General features: G+C 37.8%; 1 protein-coding gene and 1 non-coding gene across 3 annotated transcripts; one reads left to right on the forward strand and one right to left on the reverse strand.

The window, feature by feature from the left end:
• Nucleotides 1-3,611: 3,611 nt before the first annotated feature.
• On the forward strand, nucleotides 3,612-3,717 carry LOC133309108 (small nucleolar RNA R71). Its single transcript, XR_009751281.1, has one exon. It is a non-coding gene; the product is annotated as a small nucleolar RNA R71 (small nucleolar RNA).
• Nucleotides 3,718-10,699: 6,982 nt separating this feature from the next.
• On the reverse strand, nucleotides 10,700-19,999 carry LOC133309104 (small ribosomal subunit protein cS22). 2 transcript variants are annotated; one of them, XM_061509847.1, is made up of 4 exons: nucleotides 19,573-19,999; nucleotides 17,944-18,045; nucleotides 17,545-17,769; nucleotides 10,700-11,067 (listed from the first exon to the last, which is right to left on the reverse strand). In XM_061509847.1, the coding sequence occupies exons 1-4, from the start codon at nucleotides 19,879-19,881 to the stop codon at nucleotides 11,029-11,031; spliced, it is 675 nt and encodes a 224-aa protein (XP_061365831.1). In that variant the 5' UTR covers nucleotides 19,882-19,999; the 3' UTR covers nucleotides 10,700-11,028. The 2 variants fall into 2 exon arrangements, with proteins under 2 accessions (XP_061365831.1, XP_061365830.1); XM_061509846.1 differs by having other exon boundaries at nucleotides 17,545-17,844; nucleotides 19,573-19,993.
• Nucleotides 20,000-21,836: the final 1,837 nt, after the last annotated feature.

The following is a 21,836-nucleotide window of genomic DNA, read 5'->3' on the forward strand; positions in this document are numbered from 1 at the left end:
ATAAATAGCAAATATGTATTTAAATTGCTCTCTTATGACTCAATTGTTATCAATTTTAACACAGAAAAACCACACTTGCCAGAGGCACATCAAATCATTCACAGATTAAAACGTTGTTGTCCCCAGCAATGTACAAGACTCAATCCAAGAAACAATCAATTATTCTAACATAACATCACATAGACAATCAATAGATCACTATGCTAAGCATGACTGAATCAATGCAAAGAACTCCTAACAATGCCTTCTCTTCTCATGAAAATGTCAGAATCTAGCTTGAACACCCCTCACCAAGATAAACATATAACGCTCAGCACTCAAGTGTTTGGGGTAGTAACAATCACTCAATCCATCACAACAATAACACTACCATAAGCTTGATCATATTCTCAAGTTCCTAAAGATGAGGAACATTAACACATGCGCAATTGATCATAAGGACTTCACAGGTTGTAACTTGGCCGGGTTAAGGGTAGGAATTTATGGATAGTAGCTCAAGCAACAATGAGATTGAAAACTGATATTATTTCGTTTTAACACATTCAACTCAATTGTTTTGCTCCACTAACATTCCCACAGAATTTCAGGAATTAATTCCTTTCAGCCACCTTTTCTTTACATTCACCCTTTTTCTTTTTCTTTCTTTTTTTCTTTTCTTTTCTCCCTTTGTTTTAAGGGCAAAGATGAAATTTTACCTCCCCTAATTATTTGACCTCTGTGGAGCTTACCTCAATCTCTTTGTTTTATTTTCAACACATCAGTAATTCAATCTCAATTAAGGTAAGTCACTTGGATATAGGCTAACCAATCAGTAGGAATTATGAACAAAAAGGTTCAGGCTCAAAGGGGTTAACAATGGAGAAATCATACAGGTGGGCTATCTGGCCATGGCTAACAGAATAAAATTTCCTTAATCATTTCAATCAATGCATGCATCTCAGAGAAACAGAGCAAGTTCTAGAATGCTATCACAGTGAGGTCTCTCAAAATAAAATAAGTGTTTAAGCACAAAATCTCACCAGCTATGATGCCAAGCTAGACTTCCAAAAGAAACATCAGGCATCATTAATCATTCAAGCACAAAATTTAGACAAACGAGCAATCATGAAATCTACTCATGCCCATACAATATCATGCCAGAAGTTCATACAAAACATGTTTTCTATGATGAATCTGTCAAGTTAACTAGGGAAAGCATATCTAAACCTGAGACTTGCTCAGAAAACATTTTCCAACTTTTAAAAATAAAAATAAAAAAATCAAGAGCACACAAAATACTACACAAATAACTAAGAAATTTAAAAGAGTTAGAATATCTCCCCTGACAGAAGAATTGCAGTTCTAAGATGCAAGCCTACCATTCCCAGATTTAGAGAATTGCTGTCCTCAGCAATAATTTAACCACAGGAAGGAAGAAAAACCTGCATAATAGAACAAACAGTGGCATATAGGATAAACTATGATGCAAACATTAAAACATCAGAGAGAGATATACCAACATAATGTAACTAAAAAAAAATTACGAAACAGAAAATAAACTAATATACAAAATCTCCGACAGCAAGGAGATATAATCAACCCTCCCTGCCATCCCCTTAAGCAGCGTGGAATGACTCAGCAAATGGAAGGTCCGGTGGTACTGGATGCCTTGGTGTATGAGACCACCATTCCCAGATTTGGTCCAAACCATGGAGCCAAGTTAAGAACTCTTTGAAGCATTGATTTTTCCGAGAGACAGAGTCTCGATGTCTCTTGTCAAACTTCAGCTCCCGGTGTCTCTTCCAACTCGTATCAAAGAGTTTCACCACTTCCTTTCTCATTGCCTTCTTCTTTGTAGGATTACGCCTCTTTTGAGGCGTCCTCACCTCTTTGACATCATCTTTTAGAGTTTGAGGAAGCTCTTTCAATTCCACTTATGAGGTATCATCTTCTTTGCAATCATCTGCTTTTTCAGGAACCTCAACCGCTACATGTTTTTTCCCCTTAAGACTTCAAGACTAAAACAATCGTCTTTGTGAGAAGACTATTTTAGAGAATCAAGGACGTTGATAGTAACGGTCTCATCATTCATTCTTAGCTCGAGCTTCCCGTTTTCAACATCAATCAGTGCACAAGATGTAGCTAAGAAAGGTCTACCCAGCAAAAGAGGCATCTCAGCTCCCTTTTCCATGTCCAACACCACAAAATCAGCAGGAAAGATGAACTTGTACACGTTCACAAGAACATCTTCAATAATACCACCAGGCTTCCTTAAAGACTTATCAGCAAGTTGAAGAGATGCTAAAGTAGGCTTCAACTCTGTGATCCCCAAGGAATTACAAATAGAAAGGGGCATCAAATTAATGCTAGCCCCTAGATCACATAATGCCCTGCCAATTTTGGTGTTACCAATTTCAATAGAAATATTGAAGCTCCCTGGATCACTGAGTTTGGGTGGAAACTTCTTCTGTATGATGGCACTACACTCCTCAGTGAGTGTTACAGTTTGGCATTCCTGCAGCTTATGCTTTCTTGATAACAAGTCCTTCATGAACTTGACATAATTGGTCATGCAAGCCAGAGCTTCAGCAAAGGGAATGTTGATATGCAATTTCTTGAATATATCAAGAAACCTTCCATATTGCTGCTTTTGAGCATCTTTCTTGAATCGTTCTGGATACGGTGCCATGGCTCTCACATACTCCGGATTCAGCTCAAATTTCTTCTTTTCAGCAATAATTGGTGATTCCTCTTCCTTACCTTTCTGAACAGGTTTCTCAACATCAGAAGGAATCACCACCTCTTTTTCTGGCTCACCTGCAGTATCTAGCTTCTTTTCAACTTCAGGTGATGGAAGTACTTTACCACTTCTAATTGTGATGGCCATACAATCCTCCTTGGGAGTAGTAACTGTGTTACTAGGGAAGGTGCCTGGAGTTCTATCAGCAATTTGCTTAGCCAGTTGGCCAATTTGAGTCTCTAAATTCCTGATAGATGCATGTGTGTTCTTGGTATTGGCCCCTGTCTCCTCCATGAAAGCACTAGAGTGTTGAGCCATTTGTCCAACTAACCTCTCCAAATCAGAAGGTTCCTTAGCTTGGACTGGTGGAGGCTGCAAGTAGTTGTTTGAATTGTAATTAAGACCTGTGTCTTCGATCTTCCGTTGATAATTATTACCTGCAGGAGCAAAATTATGACCTCTTTGAACATTTTGCTGTTGAGGTCTTTGATCGTACCAAATGCCATTCACTTGCATTTGTTGAGGTGAATCAGAAGGCATCAAAGGACATTCATTAGACTCATGATTGTCCTGACAATATTCACACACAACAGCAGCTTTAGTCTGAACACCAGCAAACTACATATTGTCAAGCCTTGATGTCAAGTTTGCTACCTGCTGAGATAACAAACTGTTTTCAGCCAGCACCGCATCATTACCTTCCAGTTGAAGGATACCTCTCTTAGGCTTGGATGATAGCACTTCATTTTCATTGGTAGCCATCCTCTCAATCAACTGAAGAGTCTCATTTGCTCTCAAAGTTTTAATAGTGCCACCTGCTGCACCATTCAACACCATCCGAGCCTCGGGCTTGCAACCATTGAAAAAAATTCTCACCTGATTACCAGCAGTCAAGTTATACTGAGGACACCTCCTCATTAAATCCTTGAATCTGTTCCATGCTCCACACATAGTTTCACCCTATAACTGAGTGAAATTGGTGATGTCATTCACCATCTGGTTGTACCTCTCCATCGAGAAGAACTCAGCAAAGAACTTCTGAGACATATCATCCCATGTAGAAATGCTTGCTGCTGGCTGCCTTTCTAACCAACTAAGACCTTTTCCCTTAAGAGCAAAAGGGAACAACCTCAACTGGATTGCAACATTCGACACCTGAGGGTGTTTGGTTGAGTCACAGATCCTCAAGAATATGTCAACGAATCAGTGAGGATCTTCACTCTCCTCTCCTCCAAACTAAGCTCTCTCCACCAATTGAATATGAAAGGACTTGAGCTCCCAATTGTTAGCAACATTTGGCTGAACAATGCTCGCATTGGGCCTGTTGAATGAAGGAGTAAGAATGGTATCCATGAGCGGATTGTCCTCTTTATTGTTCCCTGCCATGGTGTGTGCTTCTTCAGACAGAATTCCTAACTCGTTGAGTGCAAGCTTCTTCCGAGCAAGTTTTCTGTTCCTCTTTTCTGTTTTTGTAATCTCCAAATCAAGTGGAAATTCTGGCACTTTTCCTCGCATACAACTCAGAAAAGAGATTAGTAGCACTGTTCAAGAATCACAGAAAATTCAAAGATAAAAATAAAAATAAAAATCCAATCTTAAAAATCAAAATTAATTGATATAAGAAACGCCAATCCCCGGCAACGGCGCCAAAAACTTGATGCTTTCCGGCAAGTATACTGATCGCACAAGTAATATAGAAAGTAAGTAGAGTATCGTTTCCACAGGGATTGTGATCGTATATCAAATAATAGTCCTTTCAAGAATGGATGAGTTCAAATGGTTTGTGACAAATATTGTCGATTTGTGTAAAAGTGAGAACTAAAAACAAAGACTTGTTTTTGTAATTTTGTTTATGAGAAATAGAACAATAAATTGAGAATTGATCTTTGTAAATGTGAGAAAAGCATTGTAGCTAGAGCGCACTCACCTTATGATCCCCACTTCTTACTTTGGATTGATTTAAAAATACTTATTTATATAAATACTCAGATAATTATCATGTAGAATTAATTAGTTAAATTCCAAACCCTTGACAATTTAACCCTTTAATCTCAATTGGAATCCTAATCCCTTAGTAACCCCTCATGAGAATTAAGCAATGAACACGATAATTCAAGCATCTGCAATTAAATATACATCTATTCCGAGCATGCATAATAATTGTTATCTTACCCTCTAACTATCATCAACTATTAGATTGATCAAGTCTAACAAAGAAAATAGAAATTTTGCACAAGGTAAAGATAAAGAAATTTATATAAACGAGTAGAAATAAACCAATCCGTCGTAACAAGGGTTCACATAAGGTTTGTGACCCTAACTACAATAAAAAGTAACCTAGCCTAACATAATCATGGCTAAAAATCCAATATTCAATAAAAACATAAAATTAAAAAGAAAGTAGAAGAAGAACTTGATCTCTGGAATCCTCTCTAAGCACCGCCGTCGTCTCTCTCCTCAATAAAATAAGTCTCCCTCCTTAATTCTGTCATAAGGATCCTATTTATAAGACTATTTTCCTTCTTCCAAAAATACCCTTCAGAAAACACGGTACTTATTTCCCGCAACCCGGCGCCAGTTGGCGCCGGTTTGGCGCAAGTTTGCGCCGCGCTTCTGTCCAATTAACAAAGTCGGAACTGATTGTTCGTAAAGTGGCGCCAGTAGGCACCATAGTGGCGCTACTTGGCGCCACACCACTAACTCAAAATTGGCGCAATGTTGCTTCAAATTGGTGCTACTTGGCGTGGAGTTTTGGTACAAATTGGCGCCACCTACACTTCATTTTGGCGCCACTTGGCTCCATTTGGCGCCATGCTACTGTGACATTTTTGCTTTCTTTTAATTTGGCGCCGGTTGGCGCCATAGTGGCGCCACTTGCAAAGCACAGCTGTGAATTCTGTAAACTGGCGCGGGTGTGCGCCAGTGTGCCGCCGGTCCGCGCCATGCTTCTGAAATTTGTACTCCTCTGCATCCATGTGGAATTGTGTTAACAGGCTTTTTATTATTTTCACTTCTTTTTCCTGTAAAAACACAACCAATAGGTGAGAAATATTATTGACAGCGAAAGAATCAATATAAATAGCAAATATGTATTTAAATTGCTCTCTTATGACTCAATTCTTATCAATTTTAACACAGAAAAACTACACTTGCCAGAGGCACATCATCTAGCTCAAGGTACTTCTTCGACCGAGCCATGAACTCCACCAACATTCGAACTAGATCCTTGTATACCAATTTAGCCAGCCTAGAGGATCCATGCAGCCCTGCTATCACTAAATGTAGATGGACGTTTTCAGATAACCCTGAACGTGTAAAGCCGCCACTTTAAAGCGGTCCAAATATTTTTGTAAAGTTTTGCCGGGTTGCTGGCTTATTTTTCCCAACGCAAACTCTAATTTCAGCTGCTTTTTGCTAGTAGCAAAAGTCAACAAAAATCTTCCACCAAATTCCTCAAAGGATCTTATAGACCCGGCTGGTAAATGATAAAAACCACATTTGAGCTGCTCCTGTCAATGTAGTTGCAAAAAGTCGCGTGATTAAAGGCTCTTCTATCCCCTTAATGTACATGGCCGTATCAAAAGCATCCAAATGCACCTGGAGATCTTGAGTTCCATCATACTTGGGGAGTTCTGACAAGTTTAAGTTTCCTGGGAAGGGTGCATCAACAATCTCGTCCACAAAAAGACTATCGTTGTATTGCCCCCTGTTGTACTTTCTCCTGTATACCCCGGACACATCATCCGGGTTTCTAATTTGTTGCCTGTCGACATGAGGCCGGAAGTTCTCTGTTTGTCTTGTCAGATTCCTCCCTTCGCCTCGGCTACCATTATGCCGTGTTTCTTGATTCTGAGCCGGGTTAGTAACTACCCTTTGACCTCGGCTGTCGGCGTTCCTCATATGACCCAAGCTCCCTCCTCGATTATCATTGCCCTGACGAGGATTCATGATTCTCAAGTCAGTCATGACTTGTGTTATAGCTCGTACGGGATCCGGGTTCCTGGCCTGCCACAGTCATGACTCCAATTCTCGAATCTGCCTAGCATCTTCTTGTCTTTGGAGCTCATTCCTTCTCTCCAGCTCTTCCATCCTCCTAAGCATCGCAGCAACAGCTAGATCTGCCACTCGCTGGTCATTATTTGCACCATTTGGCATTTGTCCAGGATTCACAACTGTCTTTTAATCGGCTGCAACCCTTCCACATACGGGGCATGGGGGTTAACTGCTGGAGTTGATGCTGAGTCAAAATGCATATCACTGACATGAGTAGCGTTGGTATCTACCTGCTGATGGTTATTGGGCATATGCTGACTCGATGGATCCTCCCTAATTGGGGGGATTGGTTCATGTCTAGGATTCGACATCAATGGTTGCCGGTAACCGCTTCTGGTTGTCTGCACCATTTTGATCGCTGGCCTTTAACCACGTGGTCGTGGAAAAGTGTTCCCACAGACGACGCCAATGTTCTGCCTGAGTGGCAGAGATGTCTAACCAAGGGTTAGCTAATTGATGTTGGATCTGGTGCTCTCTCTAGATACCTATGGATTAGGTATCTTGGGGGTAGCGAATCACGACACACGATATAACGGCCTTAGCCAAGAGGGGGTGGTGTGTATGCTGTGTGATTGCATAAAATAGGTTAGAGAGAGATCAGCCATACATGTGGTCTTTAGCTTTTATTTATAGAGTTTACCTTTGGGCTCACGTCGTCTGGGTCTTCCGAGAATATGGGCCTTGCTCAGGTCCATAACACTAGCAATGGGTTATATTTTATTATTAAATATCAAATATCAAGCTAATTAAATGTTTGCTTATTATTTTAAAAAATTATGTTTCCAATATCAAGATTTGACTTTTTTATAAGAGTGTGTAAAAGAATAAAAAAAATGACTGAACTGTGAATTGGATTGAATTGTACTCAAAAGAACTTATTTTTATTGGTTCTTCAAAAACCAATGCAAGAACCGAATTGGTTTAGAAAACCAATTCATGAATCGAACTGTTTTTTTTTCCTTCTTCTCTTCTGTTTTTTTATTTCTCTATTTTTCTTCACTTATATATATATATATATATATATATATATATATATATATATATATATATATATATAGTGCCTTCTTTTATATTTATCTTTATTACTTTAATCTTTTTCCTTACCTATTTTACTGTCTTATTCATCTTCGTTTTTACTTTATTTTAATTTATTTTAAAAAATTTAGTATCGTTTATATTTTTATTTTTTTTCTCAATCTTTTCATTTGGGTTCAGAACTCGTTTAAAAACCAATTTAAAAAATATGCAAAATAACTAAAAGAAATGAGTTTATGAGCTAAATTGGTTTTCAAGCTAGTTCATTAACCAAATTTGTGGAACCAATGCACTCTATGTAAAGAATATAAAGGTCCAACGATTTTGATGATAACAAACAAGCATGTAAAGAAAGCTTCAAAGTGCAACAATCAAATAGAAGTTTAAAGAAGATTAAGACTCAAGCTTCAAGAGAAGACTCTAAGTCCAAGCAACCTCAAAGTAATATATCTTAGGACTTAGGACTATTTGAAAGGGAAATTGATTTCTTTCCTGAACAAAGCTCAAAGTATTTTTCAAATACATGCATTAAATCATCGTTTGATATTTAAACTCTTTCCTAGCATGAAAATTTATTTTTAAATATTCATCAAATGATTAAAAGTATTTGAAACTGATTTAAATCATGAGAAAATCATTTTGGGACGAAATCCAACCTTTTAATAGGTTGGTAATCGAAATAGGTTGGTAATCGATTACCCCCCAATGGTAACCGATTATCCTTCATGGTAATCATTACCCCAACAATGGTTATCGATTACCCTTCATGGTAATCGATTACCCACCTTATGATAATCGATTACCCACTGTGCAGAAGACAAAAATAACGGCCATAAAACAGCTAATTTGTGAAAATGGCTGATTTAACACCCATAGGGGAGCCTCTATAAATAGGAATCATTGTTCCATTGATTAGACACTTCTTCTTGATCATTTTTTTTTCATTTAAATTATATTACTTGCTTTATTCTTGTCATCTTGATAATAAATACTCTTTTGAGCTTTATTTTTGTGAGAGAGTCAACATCCATAGTTCTTCAACTTGTATAATTTGTACTTTGAGAGTATTTAACTATTGTTAAACACCTCCATTTGATTTCTTGAATAGTTAGGGGAGTGAACCCTTTACACTTGAGAGGTCACCAAATTCCTAAGAAAATTTGGAGTGAAATACTGTATGGCATCAAGAGCCTGAAGTCTTGAAAGGTTGTAGTGGTTTGTCAAGCACACTTAAGCTTGATAGCTAGTGAAAAAGTTTGATCGAACGACTTCAGTTTGGACGTAGGTCACAGAGGTGGTGACCGAACTAGGATACATCTATTTTGCAATTTCTCTAACCTTAAACTCCTTACTTTAAAAAAAAAAGTCTTGAAATTGTATTTTTAGATTGTGTTTATTTATTCGTTAGCATACTTTATTGATCATACACTTGCTCTTACACTTAGACTTTTTCTTATTAAATTATTTTCTTAAAGAATCACTCTTTAAAATTTATTGATCATGCACTTTGCGAAAAGATTTTATAAAACTCAATTCACTCCCCCTCTAGAGTAGTGAAGTCACTTGTCCAACAAAATTGAATTTTCTTCTTCTTTTCTTTTTGTTTATTTTCATTTTACCTTTATTTCTTTTTTCTCTTATATATTTTACTCTCTTATTTATCTTTATTTTTATTTTATTTTAATTTATTAAAAAAAAATTAGTATCATTTATATTTTTTTTATTTTATTTCCTTAATCTTTTCATTTGAGTTCAAAACTAGTTCAAAAACTAATTTTAGGAATGTGCAAAAGAACTAAAAGAAATGAAATGCAGTTAAAAAAATTAATTTGTAAAAAACATTTCTTAAACTGAATTGTTTTTAAAAATCAGTTTATGAACTAAATTGATTTTTAAACCAATTCTTAAACCGAACTGATTTTTTTTTATCTTCTTTTGTTTTCATTTAATTTTCATTTTGCCTCTTTTTTCTCTTTTCTTTTTTTATTTATTGTCTTCTTTTTTCTTTACTTTTATTTCTTAATTATTTAACTTTTTTATTCTTTTTTCTCTTGTGTATTTTTCTTTCTTATTTGTCTTTATTTTTACTTTATTTTTTAATTTTAATTATTTATTGCTTTCTTTAATTTCTAGTATCATTTATATATTTTTTATTTTTTATCTTTTTTTCCCTAAATATTTTCCTACTCTTCATTCGAAGTCAGAATTGATTTTAAAAATTAATTCTAAATTAATTCAAAACCAGTTCAAAACTATTTCTGAATTGAACTGGACTAGTTATGAGCCAATTCTGAACTGAATTTGTTCGAAAAAGTCAACAAATTCAATTCAATTCGACAAAAAAAAACCCGAACTGAACTGAATCATGCACACTTCCATATTTTTGTTTAATATGAGTTCAAGCGAAAAAAACAACTCAACTCCATGTTGGTAATTTGCCCAAAGAATTTTTTTTCTTCAGGTTTTAAAATAAGTGGAGCTTCCACATGCTTGGCAAAAAGCTAAGTTACAACTCAAGCATATGTATAAATGCCGGAGTGCTCCATAGCAAAGTAAATATTATGAGAATTGTTAAAAGAATATATAAATTTTTATTTTATTAAAAAAATCACGACCTAAATAAACACAAGTCAGACTTAACTGTTAATAACTTCTTTTTTCTTGCAAATGAACTTACGGTTAATTAGCATTTTGTCAAGTCTTAACACTTTGAAGTGACAATGATGTTGGAAGTTCCATCCTTTATCAAAGTTATTTTATACACATGCTTGAACTTCTCAATTCTCATATATCAAAATCGACAAAGTTTTTTTTTTTTTTTTTTGGTGATTTTTTATGCGATGCGATGTGCACAAGTACTCCAATATTTGCATGTGCATGCTCAAAGGGGTTCAAATTCAGACAAAAAATTGGAATGGAATACATACATGCATACGACAACAAGACTATCCACATTGAAGCAGAGAAAAAAGGAGCAACATAATCATGAAGAAAGTAGTGAGGTCCCAATATCCTGAACTAAAGGTGCAATGCCTGCAAGATAAGCATTAACGACTACATTACTCTCACACATCTCTTACAGCCTTATCAACGAGATATGATTGGGTTTGTGCTATAAAAGAAACTAGGGAATTTGTTTGTGATTTCAGCTTCACACAAAGTAAACTTTCTTCCTGCAAGAGGACACTTGATCAAACATGCTCTGCAACTTTGTCAATTCTCTACGCCTTATTCACACGAATTTTTTGCGCTTCTAACAACTGCAGTCAACAAGTCATCAAATGAGTACCAAATCACTGTCAGCATAGCATTTAGAAGCAAAGTAATCTGTAACAGACTAATCAGTAATCCTAATTCAGAATAGATTCAAGAAAACAGAGACAATTTGTATATATTCTCCAAACAACAACACAATTACAAATATTCACTGAAACAGTATTTTCTCCCAATCACTTCCTAATTACAGAAAACAGAAGAATACAACAGTAAGGAAAGAATTAAAGATAGGTGTTGGAGAGCCCCTGATCTCTCCCAAAAGAACCAAGTTCCCAATTGCCCAAAGATCTCATGTTCAGCTCCTTCATTCCATTTTTATTCACATGCTGCTCAAACCGTTTGCTGAGTCAGCACTAGCTGATAAGTTTTTACACTTTTATCATTGGATGCATCTCCTAAAAGGCTGATAGGGTGTAATTCCCAGCAACGCTGTCTATGGTAAGTCCTTATTTTGGGAGGGGTTGTATCAATACTTCCCCCCCACCCACCCAAAAATACTAACCTTGTCCCTAAGGTTAAACTAAGGGAACTGGCAGTTCAGCATGTAAGAGTCCTCCCAAGAGTCTTCAAAAGAGGGGAGGTCCTTCCAACAAATCAAAACTTCAATGGCACCACCTGCTGTCCTCCGCCACTGTAGTACCTCCAGTAGCTCAAATTCCTCAGTCAGAACATATGGTAGAGGTTGAATCCTGGCCAATTCCACATTGGAAAGGGCTTTTTTCAGTAAAGACACATGGAAAACCAGATGTATAAGACAAGTAGGGGGTAATTCAAGCCTATAGGCAGCTGTACCCACTATGGCAAGTACCCTATAAGGTCCATAAAAATGGGGGATGAGTTTTTCGTTAACACGCTGAGCCAAAAATTTAAGTCTATATGGTTGGAGTTTGAGATAAACCATATCATTGACATCCAATTGGACATCCCTCCGATGCTTATCCGCTTGGACTTTCATGCGGTTTTGGGCCTTTGTCAGTTGTTGCTATAATTCCCCCAAAATGACATCTCTTTCATGTAATAGTAGATCCACTTCAGCCACATGGACATAGTGTCCCACTCAGAACAGAGATGGGGGATCAGAGTTGTACAGTGCCTTAAAAAGGGAAACGCCCGTTGAAGATTTGTACGTGGTATTATACCAGTATTCAGCCCAATGGAGCCATTTAGGCCACTGCTTTGGCTGAGGGCTGCAAAAACACCTGAGATAGGTTTCTAAACATTTGTTAACAATTTCCGTCCGGCCATTCGATTGCGGGTGGTAAGCAGTGCTATATTTTAATGAGGTACCAGCCTGTTTAAACAATTCGGACCAGAAAGTGCTAAGGAAGACACGATCTCTATCCGACACTATGGTGAGGGGGAAGCCATGCAGTTTGACTATATTCTGAATAAAAATCAGAGCCACATCCTGAGCACTATAAGGATGACAAAGCAGGATGAAATGGGCATATTTGGTCAGTCGGTCAACCACCACTAATACGGTATCAACCCCAAAAGCCTTAGGCAATCCACACACAAAATCAAGAGATATATCGGACCATACCTGAGTTGGAACGGGAAGAGGTTGCAAGAGACCAGCAGGGGTCAAATTAGAAGCCTTACTTTGCTGACAAACTGCGCAACATGCCACACGTCGTTGTATGTCTATCTTCATTCCCTCCCAATAAACCAGATTGGAAATGCGTTTAAAAGTCCTAAAGAAACCAGAGTGGCCCCCAGTTGGGGTATCGTTTCCTTGAGTAGGACAGCAATGAATTTGTAGTTCCTTGGGAGCACTAATTTGTCATTATAAGTCAACTTCCACCTAAAATCTAAAATCCTGGATGCCGGGATGGATCTTTGATTAAATCCAATAATATAATTTGCCTCAGTTTAGAATCTGCCCCCTGTTCCTGTTCAATTTGTTCCACCATAGGCAGCCCAACTACTGATAAGGAATTAAATAGCCCCCTACGCGAAAGGGCATCAGCCACCACATATTCCTTCCCCGGGTGATATTGGACCTCGAAGTCAAAGCCAAGAAGCTTGGAAGTTCATTTTGGTTGGTCCTCTCCCAACACACGCTGATCCATAAGAAACTTAAGGTTTTTCTGATCTGTTTTGATCACGAAATGCCTTCCCAAAAGATAATGGCGCCACTTTTGTACTACAAAGACTAGAGCCATTAGTTCCCTTTCATAGACTGACTTCGACTGCGCCCTTGGGGAAAACCCCTGGCTAATGAACGCTAAAGGCCCTTCTTGCATGAGTGCAGCCCCAATTCCCTTTCCGGACGCATCTGTCACTATAGTAAACGGTTTAGTAAAATCAGGCAAGGCCAGAGTGGGCAACTCACACAAGATTAATTTCAATTGGTCAAAGGCAACTTGCGCAACTTCACTCCAACAGAAAGCGTCCTTTTTCAGTAGGTCCGTCAAAGGCTTCGCCAATATACCATACCCCTTAACGAATTTTCTATAATATCCGGTCAAGCCGAGGAATCCTCGTAACCCCTTAATATTCATAGGAATAGGCCAGTCTTGCATAGCCATGGTTTTAGTAGGATCAGCTGCCACCCTTCTTGAGCTGATAATGTGGCCTAAGTATTCAACTTGTGGCTGCTCAACGGTACATTTTTTTTTATTTGCATACACCTACTGCCTTCGCAACTCTTCCAAAACTGTCCTCAGATGCTGAATATGAATCTCCTTCGATTGACTATATATTAAAATGTCATCGAAGAACACCAAGGAAAACTTGCGAAGAAAAGGTTTGAGAACTTCGTTCATTATGGATTGGAAGGTAGATGGGGCATTAGTTAACCCGAAGGGCATTATGAGATATTCATAATGGCCCTCATGGGTCCTGAAAGCAGTTTTTTCTATTCTTCTCTCATCCGAATCTGGTTGAACCCTGACTTCAAATCCAACTTAGAAAATAAGCAAGCAGCACCAATCTCATCTATCAATTCATCGATAATAGGCATTAAAAAATTGTCAGGCACAATCATTGTGTTCAGCTTCCTATAATCGACGCATACTCGCTAGGCTGGAATAATGACTAACGCTAGGCCTAATCATACCATTGTGCAACAATTCATCAACATTTTTTTTCAATTTCACCTTTTTGATAGAATGGGTACCAGTAAGGTCGAATATTGGGTATCTCATTCCCTGGTTTCAGAATGATAGCATGGTCTCTGTTGCGTTTTGGAGGAAGACCCAAGGGGATAGCAAAAACGTCCTCATACTCACCCAGCAACAGTTCGAGCCCCTCCCATATTTTCTGAGTCTCCGGAATAGAGAAGGACCCCAATTTGGGTGCAAGAGAAATCTCTGTTCATCATTCTTAATGGCTTTTATTGCCGTCTTTAGAGAAGCCTCCACAAGAGAGAGCAATGGTTCTGCTCGAACTAACACCTTCTGTCCGTTTTGTTTGAAAATGAGAGTAAGCTCACGAAAATTTTCCTTAACTGTGCCCAACTCTTGTAGCCAATCCACGCCTAGCACCACATCTGCCCCTCCCAGTGCGAACAGAAACAGATCTTGAACCACTTCAAGGCCTTGAAACTTTAACTTCACTTCTCCACACACCCCGCTACAACTCACGCGATCTCCATTTCCGATTTCAACCTTGTACCCCGGCGTGACCTCAGCCGTCAAACGGAGCTCTCTTACCGTCTCTTCCTTGATGAAGTTGTGCGTAGCCCCACTATCGATTAGAATCACCACCCGATTACCTCCAATCACTCCCCAAAGACGCATGGATTTACTTGATGTCAGCCCTAGCAAACTGTGGGACGACAAATGAAGCGTTACCTCATTCGTTCCGCTACCATCCGCTTCATCCTCAGTGACATGCACATTGTCTTCGTCATCGTCTTCAACCACCACAAGAAGATTCAGTTGCCTTGTCTTGCAGCGATGGCCTGGATCCCATCGTTCTGCACAATGGAAACACAACCCCTTACGGGATTGTTCTTGTAACTCTACTTGCGACAATCATCTATTACCGGATTGATTAGTGTTGCTCGCCTAACTCTCAACATTTCACTGAGGTTGATTAAACGAGATAAGATTCGCCTGAGAATTGGGGATTTTTGGATTAGGGTTCGACATGTTTGAGTTGGTTTGGGGTCCAGATTGTGAAAGACTACGTGTGGAACCCGCATTATGACTCGCTGACCCGAAATTAAAACGACCCGTATTAGAACGGGTTGAAGTTGTCTGACCCATTTTCAGAAGCCTAAACGTACGCCCTGGCCCAAGCCTTCAGCCATCCAAGCCCAGTTCCGTCTCTCAATTCGTTGCACCTTTTTCATCATCAATGGTAGGCTATCTAAAGGTTGTAACAGAAGTTCTTCCCTAACGCATCTCGATAATCCGTTCAACCATATCCCACGGAGGACTTCATCATCGACGAGATCCAAACACCCACTAATTTTCTCGTAATCTCTTATGTACTCCTGAACGCTCCCTACTTGGCGTAGACTCAGCAACTAATGGAGCGGGTTGCCTTCCAAGTCCGGTTGGAAGCGGCTCAACACCTCAGCCCGTAATAGTCCCCATGAAGCATTGGTTGTGCTTCTCTCCCACCATTGGTACCAATGAAGAGCTTCCTTTTCCATAACGATCATTACCACTCTCATTTTCTCCATATCTGTTAATGGATTCACTTCGAAATATCTATCCACCCACGTTAACCAATTGTAAGCCCCCCCACCGGAAAAAGACGGCAGTTCCAGTCTTCTCCTTATAGTTTCACCATAGGTTTCCCTCCCAATTGCCCCGTCGGAATGGACACTGGAGTTTGTGCTCCCTCGCTCGTCGCGTCCGCGATGCAAATGACTTCTGGATCGTTGATCCTCTCCATCTGCCCTCAACTCTTGCATCCCTCTTAATACCTCTACTAAGCTAGCTTCCACTTGCTGTATACCTTCCTCCGTTCTACCAATTCTCATCTCCATTGTTTCCATACGGTGATCCGTAGTTCTCGTCACAACCATTCAATGCTCACAGGAAAGAGAGCTTTGATACCAATTGTACCAGACTAATCAGTAATCCTAATACAGAGTAAATTCAAGAAAACAGAGACAATTGTATATATTCTCCAAACAACAACACAATTACAAATATTCACTGAAACAGTATTTTCTCCCAATCACTTCCTAATTACAGAAAACAGAAGAATACAAAAGTAAGGAAAGAATTAAAGATAGTTTCAGAGGTGTTGGAGAGCCCCTGATCTCTCCCAAAAGATCCAAGTTCCCAATTGCCCAAAGATCTCACGTTCAGCTCCTTCATTCCATTTTTATTCATATGCTACTCTAACCGTTTGCTGAGTCGGCACTAGCTGATAAGTTTGTTACGCTTTTATCATTGGATGCATCTCCTAAAAGGCTGATAGGGTGTAATTCCCTGCAACGCTGTCTATGGTAAGTCTTTATTTTGGGAGGGGTTGTATCATAGTCACTCATTAAAGCTCCCATTATTTACAATCTACAAATTCAATCCCATCAAACAACTTAGATCGAAGCATGATAGGATTTTAAAGTCATATTTGTTGAGTCCCACACATTGTCTCTTGTACTTTGAATTGAGCTTAACTCGTTATAGTGAGTTATTCTCCCAAATTGGAGAGAGGTATACAAGTTGGGGACGGGAATTTTTGTCATCCTATTGAAGTTTTTCCCACATAATTGCAGTGTTATCTTGTTGCTCTTTTCTTTATTGGAAAAGTGTTTCTACTTCAATTGAAGATAAACTTACCTCGAGCAATCCCAAAACGACGTCGTTTTGGAGTTTAGGGATAAAATGCAGAGTATTTTGGAAATTTTACTTTCTTCTTATATCATAAATTTTACTAAAATACCTAGAATTCTTTTCCCAAATCCCAAACAACTTCGCTTTGGAGTTTGCAAGAGATAATTTTATCTCTTATTGCAGGAGAAACGTTAATCCCTTTATTTATTTGTCAAAATTGTAATCAAAATATTTTGCTTTTATTTAAATCAAACATTTAATATAACTGAATTCACGCCCCCTCTTGAGTTCACCTGGACCAACAATGCCAACAGCTTTGAAGACAAGAAACTTGTATCACATGACAAACATCTAGATAAATCTTGGAAAGCTGAGAGGAAAAATACGGCATTCAAAGTCAAAATATGCATAAGCAAGCATGAAGAGAGAGAGAGAGAGAGAGATGTGTCCAGCTGGCAGCTACTACATCATTTGGTCCATAAATGTGCACTTCTATGTGACCAGCTATTAGAATGTGTGTGATATTACTATATCCATAACATATTGCTGACCAAAAACCCTAGCAAGTATATAAAAACTGCACCAATATTATCATTATCTATAACTATAAGCAAGATTAGGAGAAGGGACTTATCCTCAACATGTTATTTAAGGTGCCATGTACTTAATATTTGGATGTCTGAGCTAGCAAATAAACAAGAAGAGCAGTAAATAACTTACAGAATTGTTGAAAGATGATATTGCAGCTTCTACATCCTCAGCTGATGAAAAAGTAACAAAACCAAACCCACTGGATTTTGAGGTCCCAGGGACCCGGGAAACCTTAGCACTAAGAACTTTTCCCTTCTCAGAAAAAAAGCTTTTAAGAGTATCAGTTGTTACTGTCTTGGCTAGATTTCCCACATATACCTTGTGGGGACTGTCAATATTTTCTGATTCCTCAACCTGGAGTAATGGTAAATCTACTGTGGTCAAAGGTTTTTCAGTTATGTTTACTTTAACCTCACGCCCTCCAATTTCCTGTCATAAGAACTCACAAATCCTTTAAGAAATCTAAATTGTTGAATGAACATTAGCAATCTTTCTATGAGTTTTTACAAATTCTGCAACGAAACTTACAGTGCCATTAAGTTTCTCAATTACTGCATTTGCATCCTCAACAGTTTTCATCGTAACAAATGCAAAGCGACGGCTCCTTCCAGAGTATTTATCATACATAACCTATGAATAATTTTAACGAAAAAGTTAATAGTACACTTGACCAATCATACATTATACAGTACACAGACAAACGATTCCATGTATAATGATAAACCATAAAGTCAAGTTGACAAATACTTTTGAAGGATATAAACAATGGACTTCTGAACATACTATTCAGTGTGTTTTCAAATCCCCAGCTTCATTGCAAGTCCTTCATTCCATTGTTCAGTTCATGTTATCAATACAAATCTATAATCATTCCATTAAGCAGTATAGCATCATAAAATTGATTGAGATTTCAATTTTTTTCTAGGTCAGTTACTAATACCACTTACTATACCTCTTTTTTCCTTTAAGCTACTCTTCAAAAATTAACAAGGTCCTAACTCATGATTATACACATTAATGCGCTCGCATAATCAAAATTCTGCTATCTTGATATCAATGTGACAATTACCAATGAGAGAAATCAGGACGTGTGCAATGTTTGTTGCAATTAGATTTCTAGAAGTAAACTTAAAACAGCCAAGCTTCCTATACTTTTGTTATGGACCGGCCAGTTGGCCTTGCCCAGCTAGCTCAAATGGCTGCCCAGCAAGGCGCCAAACACTTAGCACCTACGAGCATTTGACTCCTCCGTACATGTGTCCCCTCATATTTCCCACACTCACATGACCACCATATTGGGGACACTGGGGTGAAACGGTCAAGGATCACACTTCCTATGTTGAAAGGGAATTGTCTTTCTCTTATAAATAAAGGACAACTCCTCCTTATGTGGGATCATCTTCTCCATCACTCGCCTCCTCAGTCATAACCATGCCCTTCACATCTTCCCCTTGATCCTCAACTAGCCTCATACTCGTATGGTGACTCCACGGAGCCTTAGTCTATGCCATCGCCTCCTCAATCATCATCAGATCAATATATTTCACCCGCTTGGGATACAGAGCATTGTTTCTATCTTGCAACTACTTCAACTTTCTACGACAGCAAGGTTGTCCACAAAAGTAGTAGCATAATACATACAGCTTATGTACACCTCAATGTCAAATGTATCTACTTAAAACCCACCCAATTTTAAGTTTATTTTAAATAAGCAAACACCCCCAACTTCCTCAACTTAAAAAATAAAAAAAGGTTCCCATCAGCAAAATTGGGATTAATTTTTAGTACTTGTGTGGTACATACTCCATCCGGCTAACTGCATTTCATCCACTCAATTCTTCATTTTTAATGCCCCATGAGTCAATGTGCTTCTAATTCTAATCTACTAAATTTACTCTGAAATTGGATATAGAATGAGAAACATCAGAACTTTGACAAGAATTAACGGGTAAAACACACCCATCCCCACCCCAAAAAGGAGATTAAAACACCCCCTTTTCAAATTCACTTAAATAGTAAGAAAACACCCCAAATGTACTTCCTCAATAAAATTATATAAATAATACTAATAATAATAAGTTGTCAGCAGAAAATTTGGATACAAGGATGGAGAAAAAAATAATCAGAACTTTAATAAGGAATGAATAGGTAAAATACCTGTGCTTTCTCAACGGCACCATGCTCTTCAAGAATCTTTGCAAGCTCATCGTTGGTGACAGTGCGAGGAATGTTGCCAACGTAGAGCCTCCTTGCAGCCTCGGAGTTGGGGTCACGCGTGGTGACCGCAACTTCTTCAGCCACAACGGCAAAGGGTCTCCGAAAACGGTGTGTGAGAGTTCCAACAGCTAGGGAAGGCACCAACTTGAGAAGGGGCTGTCTCAAGTTCAAGATGATGTGAGTTGAGGAACTTGATGTTGGTGGGGTTGTGAGGGAAACGAAATTGGGTGGTGAGAGCAGAGAAGCCATTATTGTTGTTGTTGTGCGTGATACGAAGGAGTGACGAGGATACACAACAAGAAGGAATGGAGGTTTTGTGTTTGTAGCATCAGAGTTTTATCCTGTTATCTTGTTGATGTTGGAAATCATTTTGGATACAAGTCTTTAGTTGGGTCGGGTTGACATTCGAATACTCAAATAGTAAATTTAAGACAAAAATCAAATAATAAGTATAGGAAAAAAAATCAAAACTAAAAGATGAAAAATAAAACAATTTCTTATGAAGGAAAGTAGCATGTACTGTTCTAAAATTCGGCCCGACCCGACCAAGTCAACTTGGAATCTGGTGTATCGGTCATCGGATCTGTTCGGATCAAGCATTGGACCGGTCATACATCGACCTGGTCAAACTCGATCAAAACTCGGACAAAACCGGCCAAACCCGGTCAAAATCGATGACCCGTGACCTGGTTGGGTCATGCATTAAAAAAAATCGAAAAAACCAAACCTGTTTCATCTTATCAGAAAAAAAGTGCAGAACTCATTTTAAAAACTTTTTGTAATTTTATTTGCTAATATATTCTTCTACAATGACCTCAAATTTCAGTTTCCAATACTAAGCAATTTGCGAAATAATAAAGTAAGAAAATGTGACATATGTCATTTTAATGTAGTTGAATTTGAAAAATATGAGTTCAATGTCATTAAGAGATATGTTTATGGGGATTCTGAATTGCAATTTAAATTGACATAGTAATAATGCGTATTTTTATTTATTTATGTTTTATATTTTTGAGCTTATTTAGTGAACCTTGTTTAATTCATTTTATATATGGAGAATATAATTGAATTTATATGTTCATTTTTATATATATTTATATATATCCGGGTCAACCGGTCCGACCAGTGACCCAGTACCCTGATCGAGTCGATGTCCCAGTCGGGTTTAACAACACTGATCGACCAAACTGCCTTTTCTGTCTCTCTTTTTTTTTATTAATTTTCGTTGAGAAGATTTTTTTTTTTTCAAGTATCGCAAATCAAATTTCTTTTCAATAATAAATTAAAAAGTATCATTTTAAATTTAAAAAAGTTAATCATAGGAAAAAAATTTAAACAAAATCAAATTAAAGGACGAAAATAAAAAATTTCTTATAATGGGTTTTTGAGGCACTTCCACTTACATCGCCCGAAAATCGTTGGTAATAAATTATAATATTTTCGAAAAGCTACATTTTTTTAAAATAAACTTCTAGTTCTATACACAAAAATTCTTAAGTTAAAATTACTTTAAAGTCTTTTTTAAACTCTATAAGTTTATCTCGTAACTCTGTTGCATGGTAAATAATTTTGAATATAAGTCTTCATTGAAACTCGTTTAAATGTTAATTTGATTCATGAATATATAATGGGTTTAATGTTTCTCGTATTATAGGAGATAAATTTATCTCATATGCATATATTAAAGTGTGTGGGGTCATGTGAAGAGAAAAGAGAGAAAGAAAAAATATGGATCACACATACTTTTATTATTATGTGTACGTATAAGATAAATTTATCTCCTATAACATAAGAAATAATAAACCCATATATAAAATATGATTTTAGAGGGTGGAAAATTAATATATTATTATTTTAATAAAAATTACGAAAACATAGCTGTTTTGAACCAATTACGGATCTATAGCACTTAGTCACGCTCCACATAGGCGCAACATGTCGGACCTCACACATGTGCAACCTATGCAAATAACGCCCCACACAAGCGCGACTCGTCCGGTGATGACACGTGGCACAAAAAAGTCAACAGTTTGACGGTAAAACTTCAAAAAGCCATAACTTTCGACTCGGGTGCCCGAATTAGGTGACTTTTTTTATTCCTCATCAATTTTCAAAATCTATACAATGACATCTCATTAAAGTAGATTTGGTGTTCAAATTTGAGATATTTTATCGTAAAACTTCGAAAGGCCATAACTTTTGAC

The sequence above is a fragment of the Gastrolobium bilobum genome, unplaced genomic scaffold (assembly GCF_033153095.1).
Source record: "Gastrolobium bilobum isolate Gb01-03AN ecotype WA unplaced genomic scaffold, APGP_CSIRO_Gbil_v1 utg92831, whole genome shotgun sequence".
Lineage (NCBI taxonomy): Eukaryota > Viridiplantae > Streptophyta > Magnoliopsida > Fabales > Fabaceae > Gastrolobium > Gastrolobium bilobum.